The sequence below is a fragment of the Coregonus clupeaformis genome, chromosome 7 (assembly GCF_020615455.1).
Source record: "Coregonus clupeaformis isolate EN_2021a chromosome 7, ASM2061545v1, whole genome shotgun sequence".
Lineage (NCBI taxonomy): Eukaryota > Metazoa > Chordata > Actinopteri > Salmoniformes > Salmonidae > Coregonus > Coregonus clupeaformis.
Window position 1 is genome coordinate 74,450,640 of NC_059198.1, and position 12,562 is coordinate 74,463,201.

General features: G+C 46.4%; 1 protein-coding gene across 1 annotated transcript in view; it reads right to left on the reverse strand.

Moving 5' to 3' along the window:
- The window catches only part of LOC121570176 (thiamin pyrophosphokinase 1-like), a 57,466-nt gene that overhangs the window by 10,921 nt on the left and 33,983 nt on the right, over positions 1 to 12,562 (reverse strand). Inside the window, exon 7 of the mRNA XM_045221574.1 lies at positions 4,647 to 4,750. Coding sequence (XP_045077509.1) covers positions 4,647 to 4,750 — 104 coding nt within the window. The remainder of the gene's footprint in view (positions 1 to 4,646; positions 4,751 to 12,562) is intronic.

The following is a 12,562-nucleotide window of genomic DNA, read 5'->3' on the forward strand; positions in this document are numbered from 1 at the left end:
CATTTGCTTTTGAATTTCTAGCCAAATGTAAAATGTTCCTGTTTTGATTAATTTAAGAGTGAGTTAGGTCTGCTCTATACCAAATTAGCATACCCGCTGAGTCCCTTCCCTGTTTCACACCTGGTAGTTTGGTGGATGGGACTACCAGCTCTCTGTAACCTAGAGGGCAACCAGTGAGTCCGTCTCCTCTATACCATGTTTCTTGTAGGATGACAATGTCTGTATTTCTGATTTCTTTGGTGAAGTCCAGGTTCCTGCTATTTAGGCCAAAGGCAGATGACCTCAGGCCTTGAATATTCCAGGATGAAATAATGAAGGCTTTGTGTTCCATAAAGTGTCTAATGTTGTTGGTCGTGTGGTTTGGCCTCAGGCCAGTAATTGTGAGCAGAGCCTGCTGAGCATCTGGTACATGCCATTGGCTTGGGCTAGTGTAAGAGTGGGGATTAGGCCTGTTTGCCTGCTCACGGCCTGGACGCATGTGTGACTTTCATGTTGAGGCCCTCTTTGCGGGAGTGGGGGGCATGGGGTGGGTAGGAGGGGCATAGGTCTGATCTGAGGTGGCCTAAATGGGGTGTGGGCATGGTTGACTTGGGAGGGTGTTAATTGGTGGGGGGTGTGGGGGGGGTCTGTTGATCTGTTGGGTCTGTAGTTGAGGGCGATATCCTTTAGTGGATCTCTCGCCCTCCGGATCCTGTCTTCCTAAGGAGAGAGATCCACTGTGTGATGTCATCATCAATTACAACACAAGTAAGATTGTGTGTGAAATGTGAATACTAGAAAATGAAATGAAATGGTTGATGACATCACATAGCTCTGCCACATATGCTACTGTACCTTATTGAACATTCAATCTCTATAAAACTGCAGCTCCTACATTGCCCTCCATTAACTTGATGTGATCTTTTGGAGGGGTTGAAGCTTTGCTCAACAGAGCCATTAAAGTTAACGGGGGTCAGAGGCTACTCATACTAAGCTTCTACCCAGCGGCCATATTGGGGATCTTGCCATGTTTTGAATCCCCCGTAACTTTATTCAATCACAGTCACCACCTGACGCACACAATGCAGGACCATTAAAGACGGAGGTCCTGGGGCCAATGTTACAGTCAGTTCATGGCCACTGGCTGTTTGTATAGCCCGTAGAACAGCAGAGGGAGAGAGGGATGTGTTTTATAGCTGACACAAGGAAAGATAGAAGGCAACTTTTCTGCAGCCGTCATCACCATCGAAGAATGGATGGGCACAGCTAGACTTAGTGCTGAGGAGAATACTGTGTACAGTGGGGAAAAAAAGTATTTAGTCAGTCACCAATTGTGCAAGTTCTCCCACTTAAAAAGATGAGAGAGGCCTGTAATTTTCATCATAGGTACACGTCAACTATGACAGACAAAATGAGGAAAAAAAATCCAGAAAATCACATTGTAGGATTTTTAATGAATTTATTTGCAAATTATGGCGGAAAATAAGTATTTGGTCAATAATAAAAGTTTCTCAATACTTTGTTATATACCCTTTGTTGGCAATGACACAGGTCAAACGTTTTCTGTAAGTCTTCACAAGGTTTTCACACACTGTTGCTGGTATTTTGGCCCATTCCTCCATGCAGATCTCCTCTAGAGCAGTGATGTTTTAGGGCTGTTGCTGGGCAACACGGACTTTCAACTCCCTCCAAAGATCTTCTATGGGGTTGAGATCTGGAGACTGGCTAGGCCACTCCAGGACCTTGAAATGCTTCTTACGAAGCCACTCCTTCATTGCCCGGGCGGTGTGTTTGGGATCATTGTCATGCTGAAAGACCCAGCCACGTTTCATCTTCAATGCCCTTGCTGATGGAAGGAGGTTTTCACTCAAAATCTCACGATACATGGCCCCATTCATTCTTTCCTTTACACGGATCAGTCGTCCTGGTCCCTTTGCAGAAAAACAGCCCCAAAGCATGATGTTTCCACCCCTATGCTTCACAGTAGGTATGGTGTTCTTTGGATGCAACTCAGCATTCTTTGTCCTCCAAACACGACGAGTTGAGTTTTTACCAAAAAGTTATATTTTGGTTTCATCTGACCATATGACATTCTCCCAATCCTCTTCTGGATCATCCAAATGCACTCTAGCAAACTTCAGACGGGCCTGGACATGTACTGGCTTAAGCAGGGGGACACGTCTTGCACTGCAGGATTTGAGTCCCTGGCGGCGTAGTGTGTTACTGATGGTAGGCTTTGTAACTTTGGTCCCAGCTCTCTGCAGGTCATTCACTAGGTCCCCCCGTGTGGTTCTGGGATTTTTGCTCACCGTTCTTGTGATCATTTTGACCCCACGGGGTGAGATCTTGCGTGGAGCCCCAGATCGAGGGAGATTATCAGTGGTCTTGTATGTCTTCCATTTCCTAATAATTGCTCCCACAGTTGATTTCTTCAAACCAAGCTGCTTACCTATTGCAGATTCAGTCTTCCCAGCCTGGTGCAGGTCTACAATTTTGTTTCTGGTGTCCTTTGACAGCTCTTTGGTCTTGGCCATAGTGGAGTTTGGAGTGTGACTGTTTGAGGTTGTGGACAGGTGTCTTTTATACTGATAACAAGTTCAAACAGGTGCCATTAATACAGGTAACGAGTGGAGGACAGAGGAGCCTCTTAAAGAAGAAGTTACAGGTCTGTGAGAGACAGAAATCTTACTTGTTTGTAGGTGACCAAATACTTATTTTCCACCATAATTTGCAAATAAATTCATTAAAAATCCTACAATGTGATTTTCAGGATTTTTTTTCCTCAATTTGTCTGTCATAGTTGACGTGTACCTATGATGAAAATGACAGGCCTCTCTCATCTTTTTAAGTGGGAGAACTTGCACAATTGGTGGCTGACTAAATACTTTTTTTCCCCACTGTATATCAACCACACACTGAAATGCCTGTGTGTGTGTGTGTGTGTGTGTGTGTGTGTGTGTGTGTGTGTGTGTGTGTGTGTGTGTGTGTGTTTGGGAGTTGATCAACCACTGATCTGAGATGTTGAAGAACATTAAGTATTTTCTCAGATGATTTATTTATCCACCCTCCTACACTCCTCTTCCTCCGCTGAGCCCCAACTCTTAAACTCCCTCCATCAACACTATCAAACAACATTATTATTAAAACAGTAGCCCTGCCAAACAACACTCAAAACCACAACAAACTAATATACCCCCAGGGCTCTCCTTTAGAAAACAAAGTATATTATCACTGTATACAGTACGCACAATAAGTATGTTTGACATTATAGAATAGGGTTAAAATGAACTAACTCTGTATGTCTTGTAGTGCAGTCCTCTCTGTGTTTCTCTCTTTAATGTGCAAGACTTCAAACTGAGCCAAAGCCCCGACAGTCCCTTTAGGCCAGGCAGTCGCTTACAGCACAGATCTCTCTTCATAATACAGCATATATTATTCATTATAATGACTTTTTAAACTGGGATAGTAATTTATAACACGCACACACACTCACTTTAAAATCATACGGACTCCTAATCTGTCAACTAATTTCTCTAAAATACTGTAACCAAGTTACTCAATCAAACACACATGAACACTTATGGAAACATGGGTACATTTGCATACGCACACACACAAAAGCTGAGGGTCCACTTATTGTCTTATCTTCATCCGTCCGATCCCAGGGGAAATATTCCACTGCCTCCTTTTTAATTATGCATTTTATTATGCCTTGTTAATCTGATGGAGCCTCTCACGCATAATCCCACCCTTATTATCAATCGGATGCCGAGGTAACAGGTGGACTGGGAAGAAACACGCATGCACAAACGCGCACACGGATGGACGCAGGCACACACACACACACACACACACACACACACAGGTAACTGCCAAAATAAAGGAATCACTTGAGTAAATGAGGAATACAAAGTATATTGAAAGCATGTGCTTACATACAGGTGTGGTTCCTGAGTTAATTAATTAATTAACATCCCATCATGCCTAGGGTCATGTATAAAAATGTTGCCCATTATTTTAGATACCATGACTAGAAGAAAAGATCTCAGTGACTTTGAAAGAGGGGTCTCAAAGGAGCATAGGGGGTTTAAAGGGTGTGTGTGTCTCAGTCACCAGATCTCAACCCAACTGAACACTTATGGGAGATTCTGGAGTGGCGCCTGAGACAATGTTTTCCACCACCATCAACAAAACACCAAATTATGGAATTTCTTGTGGAAGAATGGTGTCACATCTCTCCAATAGAGTTCCAGACACTTGTAGAATCTATGCCAAGGTGCATTGAAGCTGTTCTGGCGGATAGTGGTGACCCAACGCCCTATTAAGACACTTTATGTTGGTGTTTCCTTTATTTTAGCAGTTACCTGTATATTCACTGGCCAGGAGCCAAGAAGCAAGCAAGCATGCACACACACACCCCATGAAAGCTCCTGCCTGGATTCCCCTTGACACTGAGTTATACAACCAACCTTAACAGATGAGGTCCCCCCCACCCCCTGTAACGGTGGTACTGTGGTCTGAGCTAACTCATTAACAACACAGCTGGCCACTGGGCCTAGGACTGGGACAAACCACAGGGGGACAGACAGGGGGTGTGTGATTGTGCGAACAAAGAGGAGGGAAAAAGGAGTTTGCGTGTGTGTGTGTTTGTGTACTCCCCCAGGTACCATTTGAGTCCAGTGGTGTGTGTTCTGCACGGTCCTCCTATAGGTATTAGACTGCACCATTTCCCCTCCAGTCCTGTATTCACTCCCAACCTGTGTCTCCTGCCCTAAACCACACACACACACACAGAAAAAGACAAAAAGGAGCGTGCCATCAGCAGCAACAACATAAAAAACTACAAACCAGGTAGGTGTTTCTTTCTTATTTTCTGTGAGGTTTGACTTCGGATTGACACACACACACAGACACTCACATATTTATCTTTACCAGCCTTTGTCAGAACCTCTCACCCATAATGTTCAGTTAAAAACATCACAGTTAAACCTGATAATTACAATTAGCACTTCACTGACAGAACACACACACAGACAGGAGGAGAGATGACACATGAATGCACAGACACACACACACAGAGAGAGAGAGAGAGAGAGAGTCAGAATGAGCTTCCAGAATAACTCTGGATCTAATACTGTTGTAGTGCTGGCTGGTTAGAAGCCAATTACCACCTACTGTACATAATAACACTATGAAAAGAAATCGAATCTGCTATACCCGTGAAATTTGAGGTGTGTATATACATAAATTATATGTACAGTTGAAGTCGGAAGTTTACATACACCTTAGCCAAATACATTTAAACTCAGTTTTTCACAATTCCTGACATTTAATCCTAGTAAAAATTCCCTGTCTTAGGTCAGTTAGGATCGCCACTTTATTTTAAGAATGTGAAATATCAGAATAATAGTAGAGAGAATTATTTATTTCAGCTTTTATTTCTTTCATCACATTCCCAGTGGGGTCAGAAGTTTACATACACTCAAATAGTATTTGGTAGCATTGCCTTTAAATTGTTTAACTTGGGTCAAACGTTTTGGGTAGCCTTCCACAACCACAATAAGTTGGGTGAATTTTGGCCCATTCCTCCTGACAGAGCTGGTGTAACTGAGTCAGGTTTGTTGGTGTCCTTGCTCGCACATGCTTTTTCAGTTCTGCCCACACATTTTCTATAGGATTGAGGTCAGGGCTTTGTCATGGCCACTCCAATACCTTGACTTTGTTGTCCTTAAGCCATTTTGCCACAACTTTGGAAGAATGCTTGGGGTCATTGTCCATTTGGAAGACCCATTTGCGACCAAGCTTTAATTTCCTGACTGATGTCTTGAGATGTTGCTTCAATAAATCCACATAATTTTCCTTCCTCATGATGCCATCTATTTTGTGAAGTGCACCAGTCCGTCCTGCAGCAAAGCACCCCCACAGCATGATGCTGCCACCCCGTGCTTCACGGTTGGGATGGTGTTCTTCGGCTTGCAAGCAACCCCCTTTTTCCTCCAAACATAACGATGGTCATTATGGCCAAACAGTTCTATTTTTGTTTCATCAGATCAGAGGACATTTCTCCAAAAAGTACGATCTTTGTCTCCATGTGCAGTTGCAAACTGTAGTCTGGCTTTTTTATGGCGGTTTTGGAGCAGTGGCTTTTTCCTTGCTGAGCAGCCTTTCAGGTTATGTTGATATAGGACTTGTTTTACTTTGGATATAGATACTTTTGTACCTGTTTCCTCCAGCATCTTCACAAGGTCCTTTGCTGTTGTTCTGGGATTGATTTGCACTTTTCGCATCAAAGTACGTTAATCTCTAGGAGACAGAATGCATCTCCTTCCTGAGCGGTTTGACGGCTGCGTGGTCCCATGGTGTTTATACTTGCGTACTATTGTTTGTACAGATGAACGTGGTACTTTCAGGCATTTGGAAATTGCTCTCAAGGATTAACCAGACATGTGGAGGTCTACAAATTTTTTTCTGAGGTCTTGGCTGATTTCTTTTGATTTTCCCATGATGTCAAGCAAAGAGGCACTGAGTTTGAAGGTAGGCCTTGAAATACATCCACACGTTCACCTCCAATTGACTCAAATGATGTCAATTAGCCTATCAGAAGCTTCTAAAGCCATGACATCATTTTCTGGAATTTTCCAAGCTGTTTAAAGGCACAGTCAACTTAGTGTATGTAAACTTCTGACCCACTGGAATTGTGATACAGTGAATTATAAGTGAAATAATCAGTCTGTAAATAATTGTTGGGAAAATTATTTGTGTTATGCACAAAGTAGATGTCCTAACCGACTTGCCAAAACTACAGTTTGTTAACAAGAAATTTGTGGAGTGGTTGAAAAACGAGTTTTAATGACTCCAACCTAAGTATCTGGACACCCCTTCAAATTAGTGGATTAGGCTATTTCAGCCACAACCGTTGCTGACCGGTGTTTAAAATAGAGCACACAGCCATGCAATCTCCATAGCTAAACATTGGCAGTAGAATGGCCTTACTGAACAGCTCAGCGACTTTCAATATGGCACTGTCATAGGATGCCACCTTTCCAACAAGTCACTTCGTGTTAAGCTATGGTTAAACCCAGCACTCAGAGAAACAAAACACGACTAAGGGAGTGGAAGAAACAAAAATTATTTTAATAAAAGTTCAATTTGTCTTAGTCCAAAAACAACTGAAGAAAAGGAACAGAGTGGGCTAGTCGGCTCCGGAGGAAGGAGAGGTTGAGGCAGGCAGGCAGGCAGGGAGGTATGTCTGAACTGAAGACAAAACAAACGACAGGTTAAGGAGAGTAAAGAGCCAGGCTGAAGACAAAGACAATTTAACTCTACTGGTGAGCCTAGTTACCGCTCTAGTAAGAACAACGATCTGGCGCCGGTGGAGAGCCATGCCCAGGAATTAGTAGTGCAGGTTGATGAGAGAATAGGATGCAGCTGCGTAGGCAGGAATCACTGGAAACAACCTGCAGCTGCACAGGAGAGGCAGATCCTGAGCACGACCCCCGATCCACTCCAGACACACACCGGCAGACGCACCAACATAATGGGGACAAACACACATACAGATACAACAGACAAAGAGGGGACAAAACAAGGAGGAAGGGAAACAGAAAAGGGAGAGACAAGCTGCCCACATAACAGTACCCCCCCCCCTCAATGGTCGCCACCTGGCGACCCACTAGGCCTGTCAGGGTTGTCGTGATGGAAGTCCGTGATCAGCTGAGGATCCAACACAAAACGCTTAGGGACCCAAGACCTCTCCTCTGGTCCATAACCTTCCCAATCGACTAGGTATTGGAGACCCCTACCCCGCCTCCGAGAGTCCAGGAGCCTACTGACGGTGTAGGCCGGATGGTCGTCAATGAGGCGAACAGGTGGAGGTGGATCTGCCGGCGGACACAAAAGGCTGGAGGACACAGGTTTCAGTTGGGAGACGTGGAAAGTAGGGTGTATCTTCATGGCTGAAGGCAACTTCAAACGAACCGCAGCGGGGTTAACGATGGACTCCACCACAAACGGACCCAGGTACCGAGGAGACAGCTTGCGTGATTTGGTACGAAGAGGTACGTTCTTTGATGACAGCCAAACTTCTTGACCAGGATGAAACACAGGTGCTGGAGTCCTGCTCCTATCCGCTGTCGTCTTGTTCCTGTCGGTGGTCCGAAGCAACGCTTCCCGAGCGTCGCTCCACACTCTCTGGCAGCGGCGGAGGTTCTCCTGAACCGAAGGAACAGCCAATTCCTTCTCCTGAGCAGGAAACAGAGGGGGTTGATAACCCATGGTTACTTCGAAGGGTGAAAGGCCGGTGGCAGAGGTGGTGAGGGAGTTGTGGGCGTACTCTATCCAAGGCAGATGTTTGGCCCAGGATGATGGATGTTGAGCAGCCACACAACGAAGGGTTGCTTCGAGGTCTTGATTGGCTCTTTCTGTTTGACCGTTGGTCTGGGGATGAAACCCTGAGGACAGACTAACGGAAGCACCCAAAGCAGAACAGAAAACCTTCCAAACACGGGAAGTAAACTGTGGGCCTCTATCAGATACGATGTCCACAGGTATTCCATGGGGACGGAATACATGTTGGACTAGGAGGTCCGCTGTCTCACTGGCAGACGGTAATTTTGGTAATGCTATATAGTGAACAGATTTAGAGAATCTGTCCACAATGGTAAGTATAGTATCATTACCTTCAGACTTGGGTAGGCCGGTGACAAAATCCATGGCTATGTGGGACCAGGGACGGCTGGGAACTGGGAGGGGTAGCAGCAGCCCCGAAGGGGACTGATGGGAGGCTTTGCCCCGAGCACAGGTTGAACAGGCTGCCACAAAAGCCTGAACGTCAGTTTCCATTGAAGGCCACCAAAAATGTCTCTTAAGCAGCGTCAACGTGCGTCTCATCCCAGGGTGACCAGCAAAACGGGAGGTGTGAATCCACTGCAACACCTGAGACCGGACCGTCTCGGGAACAAAGAGTAGGTTGGGAGGTCCATCACCCGGTCCCGGGTCCGTGGCAAGTGCAGTCTTCACAAGAGACTCGATCTCCCACTGTACTGCCGCATGAGGAAGGTAGGACTGCCTCATGCTCGCTGGTCTCCGAAGGGTCAGCAAACTGGCGGGACAAAGCATCTGGTTTAACATTTCTTGACCCCGGTCTGTATGTTAGAATAAAGTTAAACCTACTAAAAAACAGGGCCCATCTGGCTTGGCGTGAGTTGAGTCTCTTAGTGGCTTGGATGTAAGCCAAATTTTTGTGTCCAGACCACAAACGGCAGTTCAGCTCCATCCAGCCAGTGCCGCCATTCTTCCAGTGCTAGCTTGACCGCCAGCAGTTCCCGGTTTCCAACGTCGTAATTCCGTTCTGTGGGTGACAATTTCTTGGAGAAAAAAGCACAGGGGTGAAGCTTTTGGTCAGTGGGGAAGCGCTGGGAGAGGACTGCTCCCACACCTGAGTCAGACGCGTCCACCTCCACAATAAACTGCAGAGAGGTATTGGGGTGTATCAACACGGGGGAGGTGGAAAACAGTACCTTCAAAACCCCTACCGCCTGCTCCGCCTCAGGGGACCACAGAAAAGGGACTTTTGGGGATGTGAGTCTAGTAAGGGGTGCCACCACTTTACTAAAACCCTTAATGAATCTACGGTAGAAGTTAGCAAAGCCCAAAAATCGTTGAAGTTGCTTACGGGTGGTGGGTGTGGGCCATTCCGTCACTGACCGGATCTTCTCGGGGTCCGCCTTCACCTGCCTGCTCTCAATGATGAAACCAAGGAACGATGTAGACTGTTTGTGGAACTCACACTTTTCTGCTTTGACGTAAAGCTTATTCTCCAAGAGCCGTTGAAGGACTTGACGGACGTGTGACTCATGCTCCTCGGGTGACTTGGAAAAAACAAGAATATCATCCAGGTATACAAAGACAAAACGGTTCAAAAAATCCCTAAGAACATCGTTCACCATGGCTTGGAATACAGCAGGGGCGTTTGAGAGCCCAAAGGGCATGACCAAATACTCAAAATGCCCCAATGGAGTGTTGAAAGCGGTTTTCCACTCATCTCCCTTTCGGATTCTGACAAGGTGATAAGCGTTCCTGAGGTCGAGCTTGGAGAAAACTGTGGCGCCATGCAGAGGTTCAAAAGCTGAGTTGATGAGTGGAAGGGGATACTTGTTTTTAACAGTTATGTTGTTTAAACCCCTGAAATCGATACAGGGGCGTAACGACTTGTCTTTCTTTTCAACGAAAAAGAAACCTGCACCCAAAGGAGACGACGAGGGACGGATTATGCCCGAGGCCAGAGAATCACCAATATACTGCTCCATTGCCTCTCTTTCCGGTCGGGACAGATTGTATAAGCGACTAGAGGGCAAGGGAGCACCAGGAAGCAGTTCAATAGGGCAATCATAAGGCCTATGTGGTGGTAGAGACAGAGCCTTGTCCTCACTGAAAACCTCAGCTAAGTCATGGTATTCTTTGGGGACAGATGACAGATCGGGAGGAGCTGAGGGATGAGTTGGGTTACACTTAGTGGGGGGAACCGCTGACCTAAGGCACTCTGAATGGCAGTTAGTGCTCCAACTGAGAATGGTGTGACGTGTCCAATCAATTTGTGGGTTGTGAAGAGCCAACCAGGGGAAGCCAAGGATTAGGGGGGTAGCTGAGCCAGACATAACTCTTAACTGAATGCTTTCACAATGATTGCCAGAAATCACTAGGGAAACGGGGGTGGTTTGATGAGTTATCTCCGCGAGGAGGCGCCCATCAAGGGCTGTGACTCGAATGGGGGTAGGTAGTGGCTCCACGGGGATACGAGCTTGTGTAACGAACTGGTGGCTAATAAAGTTGTCTTCTGCACCTGAGTCTATGAGTGGCAGGGAATGACTCTGGAAACGTACGTTTACAGGTACTTGTAATCGGGGAATGATGGGTTCAGGATCTAACTCTGGGCTCGCAAGTAGACCCACCGTTACGAGCGAGCCTTGTCTTTTGGTCGCTTAGGGCATGTAGCCAGAATGTGTGTGGCGTCTCCAGAGTACAGGCACTCACCCACCTGGAGGCGCCGTTGCCGCTCTGCTGGAGGTAGTCGAGCTCGACCCACTTGCATTGGTTCCTCCTCTGTGCTCGGGATGGGATCAGGAACAAGAAGCTGCCGGCTCCGGGGAGGCGAGACTCGAGTGGTTGAAGGCTGGGGAACTCATCCTCCTAGATGTGGCCGACCGCCTCTCTCCCGACGCCTCTCCCGCAACCGGTTGTCTAGCTTAATGGACAGGGAAACGAGAGAATGTAAATCATGTGGCTCGTCACGAGCAGCCAGTTCATCCTTAATGGCTTCATTCAAACCGTTTAGAAATGCCCCTTGAAGTGCCACATTGTTCCACTTGGAGTCCGCTGCCAAAGTCCCGAACTCAATAGAGTACTCAGCCACACTGTTAGAACCCTGTCTCAAATTAAAAAGTATCTTGGAGGAATTACCCACATGGTCAGGATGGTCAAAAACAGTCTTCAATTTAGCAGAAAAATCTGCAAAAGTAAATCCAGTCAAAGTTTGATTTGAGCACACAGCCTCAGCCCAAACCAGAGCTCTCCCTCTTAACAGCCCCAGAACATAATGTACCTTAGAGGAATCAGTAGAAAACGACAGTGGTCTCTGCCGAAAAATCAAGTCACACTGAAGCAAAAATCCCCGGCACTTGTCCAATTCTCCATTGAACGGTTCAGGCGACGTGACAGGGGGTTCCCGATGGAACGAAGCCTGCATAATGTCAGAGGAAACAACTTGGGGTGCATCAAACTGGGGGTCATAGAGAGATGGAGAACTGATAACAGACAATTTAGAGACTTGTGTTGTTAACTGAGTCACCTGGTTCAGCAGTTGATGATTATTTTCCAAAAGAGTCCGAATCAATTGGTCATGCTGTCCTAGCAACGTTCCTTGAGCCTGGATAGCTTGTTGGAAGCTGTCTTTGTTTGCCCCGTGCTGTTTCTCTGTTGGGTCCATGGCCAGATCGTTCTGTTAAGCTATGGTTAAACCCAGCACTCAGAGAAACAAAACACGACTAAGGGAGTGGAAGAAACAAAAATTATTTTAATAAAAGTTCAATTTGTCTTAGTCCAAAAACAACTGAAGAAAAGGAACAGAGTGGGCTAGTCGGCTCCGGAGGAAGGAGAGGCTGAGGCAGGCAGGCAGGCAGGCAGGCAGGAAGGCAGGCAGGCAGGTTGGGAGGTATGTCTGAACTGAAGACAAAACAAACGACAGGTTAAGGAGAGTAAAGAGCCAGGCTGAAGACAAAGACAATTTAACTCTACTGGTGAGCCTAGTTACCGCTCTAGTAAGAACAACGATCTGGCGCCGGTGGAGAGCCATGCCCAGGAATTAGTAGTGCAGGTTGATGGGAGAATAGGATGCAGCTGCGTAGGCAGGAATCACTGGAAACAACCCGCAGCTGCACAGGAGAGGCAGATCCTGAGCACGCCCCCCGATCCACTCCAGACACACACCGGCAGACGCACCAACATAATGGGGACAAACACACATACAGATACAACAGACAAAGAGGGGACAAAACAAGGAGGAAGGGAAACAGAAAAGGGAGAGACA